The sequence below is a fragment of the Crotalus tigris genome, unplaced genomic scaffold (genome assembly GCF_016545835.1).
Source record: "Crotalus tigris isolate CLP2741 ecotype Arizona unplaced genomic scaffold, ASM1654583v1 scf7180000018105.1476442, whole genome shotgun sequence".
Classification (NCBI taxonomy): domain Eukaryota; kingdom Metazoa; phylum Chordata; class Lepidosauria; order Squamata; family Viperidae; genus Crotalus; species Crotalus tigris.
The window spans coordinates 375,981-397,377 of NW_024096826.1; the positions used below are offsets into that span (position 1 = coordinate 375,981).

A 21,397-nucleotide genomic window follows, 5' to 3' on the forward strand; every position below is an offset into this window, starting at 1 on the left:
ATGCTGGGAGTAATGACATTTTCAGTAAACATCCACAAGAGCTAATCTAAAGTGTTTATGGTGATGGTGCACTGCTAGGAATTATTTTAATTTTCCCCTGTGCATTCTTGGGATAAAAATTGGGCTACTTGAAAAAAATGATTAAATAAATACAAGAATGAGGTATCTTTGAAAAACATGTTCCAAGTATTTCATTATTTAAATTTGAAAAATAGAGGAACTTAGATTAGATATGCTAAATAAAGCACTGACATACGTTAGTACGCATATACAATCTTACTATGAACCCATGACTATGCTATGTGTGAAGGATTTTTGACAAATCCGATGTGTAAAACTATGAGCACAGTCTCCTCAAAAAAGAACTGTCTTTCTTCTGATCATCATAAAACCTTAAAGCCTTGATAATAAGTAATTAAAATCTGGATTACCAAAATTCTGCCTCTCTATCTCCATAAAGGCATTTTTCTGGTACTTTTCCCAACTCCAACATATATTTAACTCTAAATAGTATGACCAATCTCTCTCTCCAGGGTAGTGCTATATAGCTGTGTACTGCAAAGCTTTTGTCATATTTTCTTCTCCAATCAGGATACATATTATAACATTCTTTTATAAAACACTGCTTTAAAAAAAAATTAATTAAGGACTAATTTAGGCATCTAATAGAGCAGTTTCCAGCAGTTTTCAGCTTCCAGGTCATTGTTGCTGGTCCTAAGCAATTTGCATTCAGAGGCTTGCATGATATATGTTACAATCAAAGTCAGCTTTAGCGTTCTATATTCTTCTCTACTATTATTAGGCATATGTGCAGTTGAAAAAAATACAGCAGAAATACAGGATAAAATGAGAAATTACCCCTCGATGTAAAGCAGTACATCCCAGGATATCAGCTGCATCAACGGATGCCTCTTTTTCAAGTAACAAAGAAACAGCGTCTATGTGCCCATAAGCCACAGCTAGCATCAGTGGAGTTCTAAAAAATGAGAGGCCCATAACTATCATCATATATTCCTGGATTTGTGACTTTATTCAATGTATTATCCAAAAGTATTTGCCACTTCTCGAAACATTGTAATATTCATTAGTTACTCTCCATGTTGCCAGAGATAGCTAGATTCAATAATATTGGAGGTTCATGAAGCATTAATATTCAATTTTTGTCCATTATCTAAAAATGAGCAGCAAATGTTTATTTCTTTACCTAGTGCTGCTTCTCCTAAATTAATTGTTTCTGTTTACATGAAAAGGAATAGACATCAATCCAACCTTCAATTATGGAAATAAAACAGCATGTTAAATTTCTATCCCAGACATATCTCCCACTACCATTAATTTAAAAAAAATTCAAAACATAGTAGTAACACTACACATAAATAAAACTATAGTTAATGATAGTAAATAAAGCCATTGTATGTAGCTAAGATTTTTATTTGAAATGAGACTGCATTTAAAAAGCCTCCATATTATCACTGAATCGTTTCTTTGTAAAATGTTATGCTTAATTCTTAACCTTATTATTGAAAAAAATAAATGTAAAGTTCAATTTATGGAATAGGCCAGAGTCTACATAAAAAGGTTTATATGGAAACATTTTCCCATATCTACTGGGGAATTTGCCCATTTTGAATTTGTCCATTATGGGAAAAAACGAAGGGATAAAAAGTTGTGGTAGTTCTATTCTATCCTATTGTCCATAACGTATAGCTATATTTATGAACCAGCCTCTGGATTTTAATTCTTTGTCACACTGCAGTATTATCAGAGTCAGTTTATAAAATCTAGAAGAAAAAAAATGTTTTCTGCCCTTCAGCAATTCACAGCTGGATGTTCTGAGGGAAAGCCATGCATGCTGACTAAGGAATTCTGGGAGTTGAAGTCCACAAGTCATAAAAGGGCCAAGTTTGAAGACCCTGGTCTAATATGTAAAATAAAGAACACATGTCTGGCATCTGGCATGGGGTGGAATGCTTTCTGTACCAGAAATCCCAGAAAAAACATCTACTGAACGTACATTGGCAGTGCAACGCTGCAAATTTGCTTCTTCTATTTCTTGCCTCATACAGACTTAACCATGATTCTTGTCCTTCGTCACCAGTTTCTTACAGCTGTAACTCTTGTGTCCAACTGCTTTTCTCCTCTTTGCCTCCAGTGTTATTAGCTGAAGAGTTCATAGCAGCACCATTAACTGGCTTGCCATGGCATGGGGAGCCAATCCTTATCTTAACCTGAAGATATTAAATTAACTTCTGAACATCCTTGAATGAGGACATAGCCACGATTGATATCTAAATGTTACTGCCTAAAATGTTCTCAAGGTCACTCAAATTATAAATGACAAAATGAAACAAACTTACTGTCCTTTGGCATCCACCACATCAGGGTTATCTGTTACTTCTAATAAAAGTCGTAGACATGATGTATGCCCATTGATGACTATAAAGGGGAAAGACATACTTTAAATGTTTTTCAAATAAAAGCCATGAAGGAGTCATTATATCAAGTAACATTTAGGAGAAAATGTCTATGAATAATCCATCAAGGAAAAAATATATCCCTATATACTCACCCTGAAGTTCATCTTCTAATATAAGAAGTAAATTTAGATATGAATTTTGGTGATTTAATTCATATTCATTAATATTTCAATTATTTAATCTTATTCTCCAAAAATATTGACTATCATAGGAAGAAGAGCCAAATACATATTTTCTTTGATGGGATGAGAAAATATAGAGTTGAGAAACGACGTTCAGATTTTTGTATGTGCATTATATTTTTCAAGATTGTTTTCAACACTGCAGTAGCACCCAAAGACATATGGCAAGTAGCAGCAGCAGCAATTTTGAGTTTCTAGTATAAAGAAATCCAATCTAATTATAGTCAAATATGGCCTGCTTCAACTGTTATTGGTGGACAATGTAAACCTATATTCAGCCAACAGAGGTCTCTATCAGGCTATGCTAAGATAATGCATCATTTCAATGCAAAATATTATACAGTACTTGGTTTATTTGTTAACTACTCTAAAATTAATGGTGACACAGCTATATATATCATCAGTTCTAAACTATGGCATAAGGAAAACTAATAGGTATATCCAATTACAGATGAGTTGATCTAAATTCAAAATGCCTAACAGGAAGTACAAGTCAGAGAAACAGATTTGTCACCTCTAATTCACACAGTACGCTGAGATCACCAACAGGAGCCTGGTTCAGGTGAGGCAGAATTCCGAACCCAGGAATTTTGTTCTAAGGGCTAGAACTTGAGTGGAACTTCATAGGCCAATCCAATTTTGGTTATGCTAAGCTTTCTTCATTTCAGTGATATATTTATGAAGTGTTGGGGTACTGTTTGGTTGGACAAAATGATCATGCACAACTAAGCGTCAGAAGATCTGTAAAGCCATTACTACTCAACCCTGCAATAAATCATAATTTGATGAACTGGTAATAAGATTCAAGGATCATGATTCATTATAGATATCTGATCACACATCCTCTCCGTTTTGGGAATATAGGTAGTCCTTTAACAACCATTTATTTAGCGACCATCTGACATTACAGGGACACTAAAAAAGTGACTTACAATTGGTCCTCACACTTACAATTGTAGTATCCCATGCTCATATAAGCACAATCCAGGCACTAGGCAACAGGCACGTTGCAGGGTCCTGGGGTCACATGATCACCACTTATGACTTTCTCAGCTGGCTTCCAATAAGCAAAGTCAATGGGGAAAACAAGATTTGTTCAGCGACAGTGTGACTCACTTAATGACCAGAGTTATTAACTTAATATCTATGGCACAATCATGGGATTATTCACTTATCGACCGTATCGCTGATACGGAAATTCCAGTTCCAATTGTAATAGTAAATCAAAGACAAGCTGTAAGAAGTTGTGCTTACCTTATTTCTTCATTTTTGGAGATTTAGTAAAAATTCATTTTGAGCATAGCTCATTAACAAAGAAGGAGGATTTACAGGGGAAACAAATTTCAGAGATTTTCACTCTTATTATATTTTCTTATTCGTGAAGAACTCATGTGGAATAATAATTTTCTAAAATGGCTATAATTTGTTTCACTCTTCAACTTGAATTATTATGTAGAACTCTGAGGTCATACAATACACAAAATGACCCCAGCATACCAACGGGAATAGATGTAAACTACAGTTTGCAATTTTTGCTGCAGTTATCTCCCACTACTAAGGAGGTAAGAGGTTTTTCTGTTTAAAAAGAATCCAGACTTTGTCATAGCCGATATCCCCATTAGCTTTTCTACATACTGTTCTTTTTAACTGTAGTCAGTGTCTCAAAATAATAGCATCTCACCTACCTGAGGCATGGAGCGGGGTTCGTTGTGTGATGTTATCTTTCACTGTGACAGAAGCACCCTGACTGATGAGCACTTCAACACATTCCATGTGTCCTTTAAATGCAGCAAGGTCCAGGGCAGTACGTCCTTTTTCATCTTTGATATCCAGATCTACTAATGACTGAAGCAGCACCTCTAATGCTTGATGGTGACCATTATAGGCCTAGGGAATAAAATGAGCTATTTAAGACCAGTGATTTTCAAACATTGAGAATACACCAAGATTTCTCCTGATATGAAAACTGAACAGTGAAGAAATCTCATTAGTCCGGTGAAGTTTCACAATGTGATATTTATCTCTTCAAAATAAACTATATTTTTCAGGGTTTTCTTCTGGAATTGCATTTTAAAAAGATAATTAAAACTGGGACATAAACTAACCCCATAGGGATTTTAACCTATTAAAAATTAAATGAATTAAGAATAATTTTTGGAAATAAGTAACATGTGTATCCCAATAGAAAAGAATCTGAATTGGGTGACAAACATTTTTTTATTTATATATATATATATATATTTAAAAAAAAGTTTTTATAACTCACACCAATCCAAAAGAAACCCGGGAGGCATATAACATCAAACAAAAAAGAAAACAGAGAAATGGAATACTAATAAATACTTAAATCCAAGAACCATCAACAAGTAAAAATAACCACACAGCTAAGATAAAGTCCTAGATCAAAGGCAAGGTAGATGCCACAGTCAGTCAGCTGGACCAGAAGCTGAAGGAAAAGTTTACATAATCACAGAAAAATGGAAGCTGGACATAGTTTGGAGGGAGAGTACTTCGTAAGCTGTTCTGTGTATGTATTTCTGTACACGTGGTAATGAATATTAGCCAACTATTTTGCAAGAAAATTTGAGCGGGAGCTCAGCAGGGTCTATGACAACTCGCCACAGCCAACTCGCCACGGGACAAGAGTTACACTAATATCGAAGAAATAGTAGAATGGAATCATGAAAGAAAGGATGCCAAAGGAGGAACAAAATGAAATGTGAATGACAGAAATTAAAATAATTTTTAAAATTATTTTAAATAATGAAAGTGAATTGTTAAATGGTCCTGCAGCAAGTTGTACCTTGATGAGTAGGCCACGGTGAATTGTTCTACAGTGAATTGGCCATGGCAAATTGGCCATGGCGAACTGGCTGCGGCGAGTTGTCCCATTCCGAACTCAGCAATGGGCAAATTAATTGTAAATAACTTATATAAACAATTCAATTTAAACCTTCAAAAGTTTCTCAGATTCCATAAAAAGTATTTTACAGGTGGTCCTCGAGTTACCGCCTCATGGAGCCAGTCATATACCTGTATGGCAATTTTATGACTTTTTTGCAGCAATCGTTAAATGAACATGGCAGTATGTACGAACACCATGGTAGTTAAGCAAAGGCCACAGTTAATATTGTTCACTATAGCATGGTTTTGCTTGCTTTACTTGCTTATCCACTTTTGCTTCTCAGTATGTGCAGCTGCAGCTGAATTGATGTCCTGAAATTAATTCTTAAGTGCACAAAACTACATTTAATATTAACTAGAGAACCTGTGATCCATTGAGTCATCATTTTAGCGATATTTCCTTAACTCAGTGGTTCTCAACCTTTTTAATGCCGCGACCCCCAACTGGTTGTAAGTCGGGGACTACTCAACCGGTCGTAAGTCGAGGACTACTCAACTGGTGCAGCACTGTTTGGAGAATGGGACTTTTGGCGGGCTCAGCAGGGCAGAGACAGCCTGGACAATTCCTATTGGCTTTTGAAAGCCAATAGAATTAGACTCTATTCAAGAGAGTCTATTCTATTGGCTTTCAAAAGCCAATAGAATAAAAGGGAGTAGCACAGCTAAGGAAAAGGGGGAAAAAATGGCGGACTGTGTTGTTTGGCGACCCCCGTGAAATGGTCGTTCGACCCCAAATGGGGTCCCGACCCACAGATTGTGAACCACTGCCTTAACTAAACAAAGAAACAGAATGACCACGGGTGGGGAAAAAATCAGTTGGAGCTGGAGTGAGTTATGACTTCCTATTAGCTTCCCCACTGAATTTCCTTGTGGGAAGCTGGTAGCGAGCATTGGAAATCTCCCTCCCTCCCCTTTCCCTTCTCAAAGAGCAGGTAGATGACCACAGCAGTGTGATAGTGGCACTAAAGCGGCAGAACCCTGGCAATGCTGAAGCAGCCACAGATTCCCCAGAGTCATTGACTGAAATGAGTGGCCGTAGAAATTGAACAAATAAATAAATAAAATTTTCATTCTCTTTGTAGTAATAGGTCCCAGCATTTTGTAAGTTAGCCCATTTGAGGTACCTTGGTTGAAAACATTTTGCCCTGAGAGGCTTAATTTTGACCAGTTGAGAATTTAGTTATCTATAGATATTCCTTATATGAAAAATTTGGACATAGCAAAGAAATAAATCCTCACACAATTCTTGGATTTGTTATCTAACCAGTAATATATTTAGATCAGCCCCAAAACTAGCTTAAATAAATCTGACTTTGACTCTTTCCCATCTCTAAGAGGAGGCGTCTGCTTTTTAGAAAGTGCTGGCTTTCATGCAATAGCAATGTTTTCACTTGGTATCTTGGCCCATGAATTTGGTTAGAGAGATTTGGGTATGCCTGAAAGAAAAACAAGTAATAACCAATAGATTTTAGATAAGAAACAGAAAGCCATGTGATCTTGTTAGAACAGCATTTATCCTAATCTATACTTACAGCTAAATGCAAAGGACTTCTTGCTGATGTTGAATCTGATTCCTCAAAAAAGTTATTTGTTTTCTCCAGGAGCTATAACAAATAAAAGAAGGAAACCATTTATATCTATGGTGAAGAGGTAAAGCAAATAACATGCACATTTAACATATATCTCCTGAATTAATAAGAGATACTAAACCTGGATTGAAAGGAATGGATTTTTGTGAATTGGTCCTCCCTAAAACTTTTCCTTTCTTCTAATTTGCTCTGAAACATTGGGGACTCTTCAGAACATCTGGGAAGTTATGCAGGGATTGCAAGGAAGATAACAGCAATATTTACATTGCATCTTTATTTATACAACTCAAGGCTTGATACAGAATGCTCCCACCTCCTATTTTCTCCACAACAATAACCCTGTGAGGTAGGTTGGCTGAGAGTGACTGGCCCAAAATCACCCAGATGGTTTTCTTGCCAAAAGAGACCTCACTGTCTTCCAGTTTTTAGTTCAGCACCTTAGACCAAACTGGCTCTCAGTTGTTAATTATCTTTTGTTTTTTAAATTTCCCACCTCTTTTTCCAAATCATATCAACACCACCAAATTATGGCTTCCTCTTTTTTCCTTTCTCTTCACCCACTCAATTATATCCTCATTCATTCTCTCTTTAACCAGAACCTTTCAAAGCATTTCTTCTGTAGTGCTGGCTCACTTCAGTCAGTCATATCTTCTTGACTCTGTATTTTCTTATTTTTTTGTATTCAACTCTTTTTAGGTTTCTTCTGACATACCAGGCCCATTTGATTCACTTCCAGAAAAAAAGTCCAGAAACACTCTTCTATACATAAAAAGTATTGCTTTTGACAAATATTCATTCCTTACAACAGATCATGTACTATTCATTATTTTTATGCTTCCTCTTTTTCCAACAACTTTCCCATTTTAAGAAAACATTCTATCAAATAGACAAAGTCATCTACTTGCTCTCATTTTTAACTATTTAGGTATAATTGATACATTAATTTTCAGATCTATACTCTTTTCACTGCATCACACAAATTGACTAACATTTATTACGAATCATGTATTTCTCAATAACTTACTGAAGAACAAATCATAAATCTCTAAAATACTCCTTCCAGCATTCTTTCATTTTAGTTTCATCCCCAAATCATTTAATCACTAAATCAGTTCTATTTTTAATGTCATGCATTCTGATGGAAGTTCTTTGTTTAGCTTCTTCATGTACTTCCAAAACAATGTTTTATTTCTCTCAGAATTACCCTACATTTTGTCTGCCTTTTAACATTTTAACTGTAAATTGATTTTTTTATTTCACTCTTTGTAATTATGTTTTTGTCTACATATACATTATAAAACTTTTATTGTTTTTTGCAGCAATTATTCTTTTATGTGGTTAATAATATATCATTGTTATTAATGCTCAAGCAAATTGCATTCATTCAAAATGTTGTAATTTTGAATGTTGTAATTTCTCCCCCCAAACTATTATGGTTATTATATTACCACCATTCACTGGAACACAACATGCAACTATCACCAACCTATGGATTTTGACTTCATACATAATCAGAACAACTTAGATCAGGGGTGTCAAACTCAATTTCATTGAGGGCCGCATCAGCATTGTGGTTGCCCTTGGGGGCCAGGGTGTGGCCAGGGTGAGTGCGGCTGACTGGGTGGGCGTGGATGGAGTGGGTGTATGCGACTGGGTGGCTGTGGCCAGCTCTACATCATTCGCGTCAAGGGTGCCTGTGGGGGCCTGGGCAGGAATGGGACAGATCTGAGGGTCTCTGGCAAAAGGGGGTGGGACCAGGGCAGAGCCCATCAAGCCAGATATGTGAAATAGGCGAGGGCCATTTGCTGGCCACTTCCAGGCGATGGTGCATTTCTTCATTCCTCACAAAGGATGACACCTCCCAGCATTCACCCAGGGGGTGGGGCCAACACGGCAGGGGCTGGTTCCTTGCTGTTTCCAGACGGCCTTATGGAGCTAAGATTGAATGCGTTTCAGCATAGATGGCCACCATAAAATTGTACATTGGCTCCCTCCCGGCCGGCCTGGGCCAGGCCCAAGGCAGCAGGGGCCGTTCCCTCACTGTTTCCAGGATGGCTTCGCGGGCCACATGAAACCACTTCGTGGGCCGCATCCAGCCCCCAGGCCTTGTGTTTGACATGTCTGACTTAGATTGTATCAATTTGCTATATATTTTCTGACATGATTTTAACTTTTTCATCACTCCACAAGATCAGATTACTTGCATTCAGATCTATGTATTCTTTCTCTTAACCTTAGTTTTGTCGATTGTTTTCTTATTTCACATATATCTGGAAGAATATCAACATTAAGTAGATGTAGGGGAACATACTTTTTTTTTGGACTCCAACCCTTTAGATTTTTTTAGACTTGTTTTATATATACATAACATATATGTTCAAGGTTTTTTCTTTTTAAATTAGACTTCAAAATATCTTTTATGCTTTTTAATGTACCCTATACTCCTTATACTGATTGTATCCTACCCATCTTATGCTGGACTACAATGTAATAAAGATTTGATTTGATCATATACTTAATACTTTTCAGATGTAGATCAGTTTACCAGATTACTTAACACAATTGTAGCTATGCCACATGCAAATTCCATACAAATAGTAAAAATAATATCAGCACATTTAGCAAATATAGGATATCAGCAATTCAATCAAAGCCCTGTTCACCAGAAGCACAAGCACACTCACACTATTCTATTCAAGCTAAGAATACTAATCTAGAGGCTATGCACTCTTGCCTGCGTGACACCAACTAGAGTATGTGCAATGTACTGACACATGAAATGATAATTGAACTGAACATTTTGAATGGAATGCTGACTGTCACTACAGTATATTTCTTTTCAATCTGTGTGAGACAGACAAGCTGCCACCTTCATTGGAAGGCAGATGCCACTGTCTTTTTAACATTCTTTTAATGTGTTTCAGTTAAGATGTCAAGAGAAACAGACCTCGGCAACAGCCGCAATAGATTTTATTAGATTTTTGCCAGTGCATGGTATGAGTATAGTACTTCAACCATTTGTTTTCAGTTTCATGAGCTATGACTATGTTAATCTCTGTTCTCGGTCTTTGCTGCTCATTCTCCAAAAGGCCTTCCAAATAAAAATAAAAATAAAATTTTATTATTTCTGATTATTTTTATCTTAATCCATGAATATGACTCAGTTACCCAAGGATCAACATGAAAACACTAGAAATCTTTTTTGTACAAAGCGACAAGTTGATTTCTGAATGAAAAAGGATGAGAGATAGTCATTTTTTAATGGGGGAAAAATTGGTAGTATTTTTTAAAATATCATCAAGCTATTAATCAGAAAGCAAATGAGATACAGGTAAATAAAGGTTAATTGGCTTGCTGCTGAAAAATATCTGATGTAACGTCAAGCATAAACACAAAGTTAAAACCGAGAGCTCTTTAGGTTTTCAGTTGCAAGAAAATAGGCAATGACAAACTAACTGAAGAAAATGAAACATAAAAAACCTTTAATGATTTTCTAGCTCTTAACAAACTTACTTCTTCATACTAATTGAAGATAAATTACCATGGGAATTTTGTATAATTTTATATGGTACTATAAAAATTGATGCCCTGGAAAAATGCTTTTGCCAAATTTCTGTATAAATACCTCCAGGCAACAGGATTTGTTAGACTAAACTGGCTCAACATTAGTTCATAATATCTATTTACTGACACATTTGAAAAAGGAATAATGTGCCTTTGGGGCGTACAGTTATGACTCTGAGTCCTCTGTGTTTGATCTGCAACTATAATCACACAAATTAGGTATCTGATATTATGCATATTAAAGCACTAGTAAGTTGCCAGTTTCACTGGTGATGCTCTCACCCTTCTGTTTAACATCTATATGAAACAGTTGAGAAAGGTCATCCATCAATTTAGGGCAGGATTCCACAAAGTGATCAATATCAACCCCAAAGTTTGAGGGGCCTATCCACTATTGTTATTGTTGTTGATATATTATATCAATATAACTATGAATGTTGTTATTCATAGTAATATTAACTAAAGTAGTATTAAATTATTTTCATGTCATATATAGGGGTAGTTGTACAATCTGAAACCTCATGAAGGGGTTGACATGCTGAAGACTTTAGAGCTCTCTGGTTTAGGGTCTAGTACCATCAATATATTGTAGGTTTTGCCCTAGGCCCCCTCCAAGCAGTGCTGTTGATGTTTCTCTCCTGATGCTTGAGGATGTGCAAATCTGACTGGGGAGAAACAGACTCAGGCTCTATCTTGACAGTGTATTTGGATCCCCCAATTCTGGGAATTCTCTGTCTTCAGCTTGGGTGGGATTGTACTTCCCCATTTGAAACTAGTGTACAATCTGGGGAGTTTCTTGGATTCATATTTCCTGCTCAAAAAAGCAGGTGGCAACTATGGTCAAGAAGGCCTTTGCAAAGATTCATCTAGGGCACTGTCTTTGTACTTGTTGATCATCAGGAGATCCTCAAAATAATCAAACATCCCTTTGTGATCTCACAATTGGACTGCCACAGTGCATTCTAAATGGGGATTGCCCTTAAAGACCATTCAGAAACTACAACTAGACCACAATGCAGAGATGCAAAGAGTAATGGGCACACATCGGAATGCCCATGTGACATTATTGCTCTGTAAACTACATTGGCTGATACTTGGTTTCTGGGTGCATTTCAAGATGCTGGTTATCCTGAAAGAAAGCCCTTCATCTTATGATTGTGAAATATCACTGAATGATCACACTTACTTTTTCTGATCACTGCAGGCTCAAAAGAATTAGCACAATCAAGAATGAATTCATTGTAAAATGAAACTAATTTTAACATAGTAAAAGCAGACTACTATAATGCTCACTCATCCACTAATGCCTAGCTCTGTCATTCACATATTTTATGAATGCTTGTCTACAGAAAGAGATGGTAAAAGTCAAGAATCTCTTCATTCCTTTTCATACTGAGACATTATTATGAGAGCACAACTACTTTTACTTCTGGACTGACATTTGGTAGATGGTCAGGTCAGCATGCTTATTTTAAAAGTAAAGAAGTTGAACCATGATAATAAAAGGGAACTCAAACTTGTAAATTGTCAAAAGCTACAAATTTAACAGCTTTAAATACTCCTGTTTTCCTATGGGTCAGCATCTTCTAAAAAAAATAGTAACAAAACAACTATTATCTAACTAATTTCACAAACAGTCTTGTACTCATCAAGTATATTGCTATGGGGAACCTAAACAAAGGCAGGTATGAAATTCAACTAAATAACTGCACAGCATATGGTAGAGTTGATAGTTGCTTGGGTGGATTACAAAGAACAAAACACAATGATTCAACTTTTCTTGACAAATTAAGGAAAATACTAGTTTACTTTGGTAGTTAACTATCAATCAATGGTGTTCTTAAACAATGTAGAACGTACATTGAGTAGACTATCAAGGAAGTTAGCCCCAAACATTTTCACCCATCACATTCTCAGTACATATCCCAAAGGAAGACTGTTTTGACCATGACAAGAGCGTTTCTTTTTCATCTCCTCATCACTACATATTCCATAGGCTTCTGAACTTGCAATGCAGAAGAATTTCATAAGTCAATTCTAATTATCCCTCGTTTCTCTATCAACTTTATGTTGGAGTAGTAAAGTAATGAAAATGTTTGTATGTCTCCCGCATAGCCATAATCCTAGGCAAATTTACAAATGTAACATTGTTCAATGTTACAAAATAATAGTAATAGCTCTGCAAATTTAAGAACATGTTAAATTTGGAAGCCACTTTTGCAATGCAACATCTCAGCAGTGATTCAGACCTACTCACCAGTTCTAGACACTGCCTGTGTCCATAGGCAGCAGCATAGTGCACAGTATTATAGCCATCTCTGTCTTGGATTGAAGGGTTTGCTTCATTTTGAAGAAGAAATTCTAGACACCTGTGGATTGTTTAGAAATATAAACAAAAATGTTACCATTTAAATATATGTAATGACTGATACCAAGATAAACATCCACTTAATGTTAAAATATTTAATACTAACTTTTTATTTCTACTTAACTGAATCCTGTACCTGTTGAATCTTCAGTTCTGCCATATTCACTGGGCTTTTGTACAATAGTAATGGCCTGGAAATTACATATTTGCTATAAGATGCAATTAAAAGCATTTCCACTATACCATTTTCTATAATGTTTAGTTTCTATGAGTGAATTAACCATATATTAAATATGTTTTCTTATGCGGAGGTTTAGCCAGATTTGAGTTACATTTTTCTCAACTGAGGGTTCCAAGATGCAGCAATAAAGTTGCTATCTATACAGCCAAAGACAGCTTTTGTGTTTCAAATAACCACACAGTGATAATGAGAAATGCTTTTGTCACTTTAGCTCTTCAATGACTATCTATTGAAATGTTATTTGCTATGCAGCTACTCAAACTGAAGAAACTATTTGGGATATTGGAGTCTAACATAGTTCCCAATAATGACTAATTTTTAATGTCAATTGCTTTTGTTATGTTACTTTTTTTAGGATTTTTTTTACGACAGAGATTTGATACATCACTAACTATTATGTATATTCAAGATATTGGTTATTGATATAACAAAATCTACAACAATAATCAGAAAGATACCAACTCAAAGTATCAAGTTTATGAAGAGAAGATTTTTCTTACAGTAGTGATTACAAAATTCATGACATAAAGACAACAGAGCCAATCTTCAAGCCTTATTAAAAGGCTACAGCAGCAGCTAACACACATATACACACACATCTTTAAAAACACAGACATACATAGACATAACTAGGTCAACACATGTAGACTATCTTCTATGGACTTCTGGGGGGCGGTGCCAGGAAAGAGTATAGCAGTTTGAAATTAGGGGACTTTAAATCTATTCCTTGCAAAGGTCAAATTTGCTAAACTTTTTAGACTTCTGTCAATTATTACTTGCTGTAGGGGTGGGGAAATCTGTTAGAGTTAAGATTATGATTCTGAAAATTAATGAATTCTAGTTGATTCCAGGTGGCATAAAGGGAAATTTTCTGGCATAGACAACAGACGTTTGTTTCTGAACTTCTTCTAAATCCTTGACATGTACCAAGCTGAAATAAGTAGAGACATCTGCAGCAAAACTCATTTCAAAGTTTTTGGTCACTATTAAGATCTCATTATTACATTTTCCCGCCACCACTGTATTCTTTTAGTGATATCCAGTGAACTTCTCCAAGTGACTTGGAAACTTCTGAGTTCTCATCCAATAGAAGAGAACCTAAGGTAGTTTCATGTGACATGCCAATCAAGATCCTTTGAGAGCAAAATTTATTGTAATCATCTTGACTTGGATTCTGCAGTTTTGACAATTAGATAGTAGAGGAATCCAGGACAGCTTTAAGGCATGACAATATGTTCAAGGAACTTCATAGAGTTCAAACAGGCACTTATTTGCTAAAACTTTGCTTCTCGTGGCTTATTCAAGTAATAGAAAGGGAGTGCTTAGCTAGATCCAGGCGTTTATACATTTCTTCTTCTTCAGAAATGGTACAATCTTAATTAAAGAAAGCAGGCAAACATCTTTCAGGGAAAGGTACTTGAGCTGTTGGTAGATAATCAGATCCAGACAGTCTTGAATAAAATTGATTTTTAACAGAAGTAAACCTTGGTCTTGGCATTAAATGTGCCTTGATTAGGTGGTGGGATAATCCCCTCACTTTACATGCAGAGAAATGTGGAATTGCTTCTACAGGACCTTCCAGGTGTTTCTGATACAATCCATTATTTTGGAGGGATTGAGTTAGCTCAATCTCTATATCAGGGGTGTCAAACTGCCAGCCTGCGAGCCGGTTGCATCAGACGGAAGGCACGCCCACCCCAGCTCCAGCAATGCAAAAAAAGTCGTGATACATCGCAACATGTCACATGAGGCGGCGAGTTTGACACCCGTGCTCTAGATAGTGCTACTGGGGAATTTATGCTCAAGGCTATATCATTTAAATGGTTTGGTGCCATGCTGTTCAATGTTTACATTAAACTGTTGGGGGAGATCATATGAAATTTTTAATAAAGTTCCATCAATTTATTGATAATATGCCAGTTCTGTAGTACTTTTTTATCAGTTTCAGGTAAAGATTAGTCAGTGTAACTCTTCAGTAATGTGGTCTATTGGATAAAAGTCAGTAAATCTAGCCTCAGCCCAAACAAGATGGATTTCTGTTAGTGGACGGTTAATCAATTTAGGTGAATGAGTGACTCAGGTTCAGTCAAAATGATTAAAGCAATATTATTCCCTCAAACTGTAAGCATTGCTCTTTTTAGCTCTGCATGCATTGTATGAAAGAAGGCCCTGCCAGTGTCATGATATTGCTTTCATCATTTTGCAGATGGCTATGTAACTTTTAAAGTAGCTAAATATGAAATAAGCCAGTACACATAAACATATATCTACATCAATACACAAGAATGCTATGGTTAGCATTTTATGGTTTCAGATGTCAAATCCAGCACTAAACAGAGAGACAGAACAAAACTAAGGAATGGACATAACTGCAGCCCACAGAAGGAGAAGCGTAATGCAGAGATGTGGTCAAAGCACTGTACTGATGCCAAACTTACAATGCAGCTTCTTTTTCTTTCTTTTCATTGGATCTTTCAATTTCTTCAGAGTTTTCATGGGAGTTACCCAAAATATTCTTTCTGAATGAAAAAGGCAACTCATTTTGAGATTCTTTGGTATAAACTACTCTTAATCGTTTCACTTCAAACAGTAAATACATTTATGAGTGCTACCAGGAAACTTTTTAATATAAATGTTTCACAGATTGGCATATGGCAGGAGTCATAAAGAGTACTCAGAAATGGGAAGTATTTCTAGGGTCCTCATTCTACACCACAGCATCACATTCAGCTACAGTATTTTTGGAACTGCTTTCTGATATTTATCATTTCATCTCGTCTTTGCTAGATACAGTCTCCCTCACCAATTCTAACCTGTCCCTCACCAATAAAAGTCTTCATGAAACTACCTATTTGCAAGGAGAAAGTAATATATCTCATCTATAAGAAATGTTCTATTGGATCCTCTACACAAATACTACTTATGTGTTCAACTCCTCCAGAATCCTCTCTATTCTAGACCCTTCCTAAAAGGCTTCTGCAATGGCAGAAATTGCAATCATGTCTAATTCAATGCAGGTACAATATGAATTGGTATTAGCTGTGATACCAATATCAAAAGACAGTGGATAATAAAAAAAATGTTGAGAATACTAGAGTATAAAAGTATTATTCTTATTTTAAAGATATTCTCCCATTGGTAAAAGTATAGATGAAACACCCAGAGTAGCTAATCAGAACAAGTAACAATGACAGCCATAGTTTCTTTCTCTCTAAATCCACACACCATTTCTTATGTAAGCACAAAGATCTATAAAACACTGTTTGCAATAGCTTGCTGATTCACTGAAGGAGTCATGAGGCCTACAGCTTCATAATTGCTATCTTAGCAATGTATTATGTTAGTAATTCATCTTGATGATGATCTTAGTATGTTCATTATTATAGTCATATTCTTCCTCAATACAGAAGCCTTTTATGTATCCATTTAACTTACAATTTAATTTAATTTACATTTAAATTTAATTTACATTTAAATTACAATAATTTACAATGCCTTGGTAAGGCCACACTTGGAATACTGCATCCAGTTTTGGTCACCACAATGTAAAAAAGATGTTGAGACTCTAGAAAGAGTACAGAGAAGAGCAACAAAGATAATTAGGAGACTGGAGGCTAAAGCATATAAGGAATGGCTGCTGGAATTGGGTATGTCTAGTTTAATGAAGAGAAGGACGAGGGGGGACATGATAACAGTGTTCCAGTATCTCAGGGGCTGCAAAGAAAAGGGAGTGAAGCTATTTTCCAAGGTGCCTGAAGGCAGAACAAGAAGCAATTGATGGAAACTAATCAAGGAGAGAAGCATCCTAGAATTAAGGAGAAACTTCCTGACAGTTAGAACAATTAACCAGTGGAACAACCTGCCTCCAGAGGTGGTAAATGCTCCAACACTGGAAGTTTTTAAGAAGAGACTGGCCGGCCATTTATCTGAAATGGTATAGGGTTTCCTGCCTGAGCAGGGGGTTGGACTAGATGACCTTCAAGGTCCCTTCCAACTTTATTATTATTATTATTATTATTGATCATTGCACAGTCAGCCAGATGTTCAGACTCGATTTGGCATTTTGTCTACCTATCGAGTCCTTACCCAGGACCTGGGATAGGCAGATGTGGATGTTTGATGGTATTACAGATATCGTCGCAGGATGGAAGCAGTTCCTAATAAGGCCGCCTTTTGCAATTGACTAATAGCGAATTTGTCAATGCCAATGGTGTTCAAGTGGTGCTCCAGTTGTTTTGGGATTGCACCCAAGGAGCCTATTACTATTGGTACTACCCTTGCTTGCTTTTGCCACAGTCTTTCTATTTCTATTTGTAGGTCTTTGTATTTTGTTATCTTCTCCAGTTCTTTCTCGTCTATTCTGCTGTCTCCAGGCACTGCCACGTCCACTATCCAGACTTTTTTGTCTTTCTTATCGACAATTGTTAAGTCTGGGGTGTTATGTTGCAGGTGCTTGTCTGTTTGAATTCTTATATAATATATATTATATTATATTATATTATATCAATAATATAATTATAATTATGATAATAATAATTATTATTATTAACTTGCAACTGACAAATGAGCCAACAACAGTAAGACAACATCATCATAGTTTCTCTCCAATGTTTAACAAAAACATTGTGGTCCATTTAAATTCTTCTGAAATTGGTTTGTTAATTTTTAATTTTAACTTAGACAAAAAATTTTACCGAAAATGGCAAAAAAAAAAAAATCTAAATGACCAAACACCACGTGTGTATTCACAGTGATGGACAATACATGCAATTATAGAAATACAAGTGGTATTTTAATTTATGTATACAACTGTATACACACAGGTAGAAAATTTGCAATATACTGTATGGAACTGGGATTTAATTTATTTGTGGTTAAAAGCATTATTAATAATTTTACACATAATATTGTCTTCAAAACACAATATAAATACCATGGATATGTGAGACATTATTTCATTAGATTTCATAAATCCACCCAAAATAATTGGAAAATGATGTAACATGGAATTTTTAAATTTTGACTGGTTGCATCTCTGGTTAATATACAGTATTATTCTCATTACTAAACCAGTTCTTCCATCATCCTTAAATGTTTAATTAATACTGCATATGTCCCTTCAAGTTCACTGTCTGCAGAACAGTGTAGCTCTTAGAATTACAAAAACTATTTTTTCCCCTAAAGCAGGGGTAGGCAACCTTGGCTCTTTTATGACTCGTGGACTTCCTGAGCTAGCCATGCTGAGGGGAAAGGGAGAGGTTTCCAAGCTGAACCATGCTGGCTCAGGAATTCTGGGAGTTGAAGTCCACGAGTCATAAAAGAGCCAAGGTTGCCTACCCCTGCCCTAAATCAATCTGTTTATCAAGACAGCTCCAAGTAACAGTATGTTAAACTAGGTATTTTTTCTATGCATGACTTTATTTTTCAATAATAAGACTAAAGGGGGGGGGGAATTGACTCAGTCATCCATCATAATTCTCTATCTTCAGACACACTTTTCAAATAAATCTTTTTATCAAGAGTTAAACATTTTTCTAATAACCTACTGGAGAAAAGGTCATGGATTTGATGGCACACAGTAGTATGATCCACCAGGGAATTTTTATGATCTTAATGTGTAAATTATATAAAATTTAACTTCCAGTGGGAAAGATGAACCTATTTTTTTTATTTCAACTGTATGGAAATTCATAGCTCCCAAAAAACCAGCTATTCAATTATAGCCTTTCCCCAGAGTTCAAGATATTCTTACTTGCTCTCAGTAATAGAGGCAAAAGTGCATGAAGTTTATCATTTTTAAATATGAATAAATCATGAATCCATTCTGTTTTATAAGCACAAATCTTGGCTGAGCCCCAGAAGCTTCTTTCCGATTTCAGTTTTCCAATTAACAATGTGTGTACAGTCACACAAATGGTATAGATAGATATACATATGTATATGTTTCTCTATGCATTCCCATATGTGGGTGTGTTTGTTCAGTGAAGTCCTGCTGACATTGGGATAAAAAGATAGGATTGTTAGGATAATTGTCTTTTAGGAGACTGGAGAACACTTCAGATCAGCATAGGACAGGAGTGTCAAACTGCCGGCCTGTGGGCCAGATACATCATGGCGAAATGGCACCCACCCATTGCTGCCAATGGAAAAAAAAGTAGCTATACGTCACAACACATCACATGACATTGCGAATTTGACACCCCTGGCATAGGAGAATATTGGGGTCCTGGCTAATTAAACTAGGGGAGAATAAAGTACACATGAGCTATATTACTTATCCACTCACTATGGTAGAGTTGTTCTTTTAACTGAAGACAAAACTCCTTTCACAATAGACTAATATTTTTCTTAAGGCATACTAAGGAAAGATTCAGTTCATAAGGTCTATTTGATACATCAACATGGCAAGCCTTATACATGTAACTATAAATCAGATGCAGATACCAAAGACAATAAATTTACAAGGACAGCAGAGATTGTCCTTGTAAATTGCAGCTGCCCATATATGCAAATGGTATCAATATACATATTTACTCCTTCAATGCATGAAATTATAAATTTTCTCCACTCCCTAAATTTCATCATAATAAAAAATTGATTTCTTCAGAATTTGATGGAATTGTTTTACATATTATAGGATATTTAGATTTTGAGAACCAGTTTATAGAGAAATACTTCATTTAACGTTATCATTTTAAAGAATATATTGCTAGAAATCTTGTGCTTCTGATATAAAGAACTATATTATGAAATGAGCACCAAAGCCAGAAATATTGTGGCATAGTGGAACACAACATGCTTACAATTTCAACATTCATTCAAACTAAAAGAAAATGTAAAGTTTCAATCACAGGGATCAGGAGCATTAAGAATATAAAGAGGATATTTTAACTCCATCATAACGTCATGCTCCTTACAAACTTTTATCCCATTGCTTGAAACTTAAAACTATTTTACATTTTCATATGACAAGAGTTTTCTGAATGTCTCCTCTAATTCAAGAAAATTTAATATTCAGAAAAAAGCTTAATACCAGTCTAGAGGATTTTTGAGCAACTGGATAGTTTTATATGCAAAAAATAATGATTTTTTTTTAAAAAAACTATCATTTTTGTTGTTCAGTAGTTTTGTTAACATTTCGGAAAACAGATTAAACATTTATATGCCATATCTAACCATGTGAAAAGCAGTAGCAAGGTAAACACAAATCAGGGAATAAAAGATAAAGAAGTTGAAGCTGGTTTATGCAGAAATCAGCAACCTAGAAGGAACCATGCAATTGCAAAAGTAACTCAATATGCAGGAGCAAGTAGTTACTGAAAGCAATTCTAGTAGCTGGGACATTAAAGAGATATTTGATTCAAAGGGGGAGTTTTTGCTTAAATGAGATGAAGAGAATAGAAATGACACCGGCTTAGCAATGAATTAGAAACAAGGAATACAAATAAGCTTGTTTACTTTCTGTCCATGTCGGAGGCTGCAGCATAATGTAAAGCTGTTCGTTCCCAGTCATCAGTTTCATTAATATTGGCCCCCGCAGTTACCAGCATCTCAATACATTGAAAATGACAATTTGCAGCTGCATAGTGCAAAGGTGTTCTGAAAAATAAATAGAAACATATTAGCCAAGGCACTACTTGAGTAACAGGATACTATTATGTTAATTGTTTCTGACAGCAACATTACTATAGGGAGAACCCATTTCAAGGTACAACAGCAGTATTTAATTGAATGCAGAACATATTCGTTCTTTTGCAGTGAAGATTTGAAATAAGCATACAAGAAATGGCTAAGAAGTGAACCAATAAAAAGGGTATGAAATGCTATTCAGCTAACTATAAAGAATAAAGCATAATAAACCATTGGCTTAGTGTAAAAATAAATAAGATTTGTTAGAAAGGAAAACACATACAGAAAGATATCTAAGCTGTTGTCTTTATAGCAGTTAGCAAACAAAATACTCGTATGGCTTTTACTGCGTGCCTAGTAAAAAAATATTTAATTTTAGGGTAGAAATGTTCAGAAGGTAGGGTAGGAGCTTTGTTTCTTCTTTCAGATGTTTAAAAGTTGCT

The 21,397-nt window shown here is 35.6% G+C and overlaps 1 protein-coding gene across 7 annotated transcripts in view; it reads right to left on the reverse strand.

Moving 5' to 3' along the window:
- The window catches only part of ANKRD44 (ankyrin repeat domain 44), a 165,712-nt gene that overhangs the window by 22,243 nt on the left and 122,072 nt on the right, over window positions 1-21,397 (reverse strand). For 5 of the 7 annotated variants that reach the window (XM_039347981.1, XM_039347980.1, XM_039347975.1 and 2 more), the window contains exons 14-20: window positions 20,784-20,924; window positions 15,764-15,844; window positions 12,974-13,085; window positions 7,096-7,167; window positions 4,345-4,546; window positions 2,358-2,436; window positions 859-976 (exon numbers count right to left, since the gene is read on the reverse strand). In XM_039347981.1, coding sequence (XP_039203915.1) covers window positions 859-976; window positions 2,358-2,436; window positions 4,345-4,546; window positions 7,096-7,167; window positions 12,974-13,085; window positions 15,764-15,844; window positions 20,784-20,924 — 805 coding nt within the window. The remainder of the gene's footprint in view (window positions 1-858; window positions 977-2,357; window positions 2,437-4,344; window positions 4,547-7,095; window positions 7,168-12,973; window positions 13,086-15,763; window positions 15,845-20,783; window positions 20,925-21,397) is intronic. The other 2 variants (XM_039347978.1, XM_039347977.1) reach the window with 1 other exon arrangement.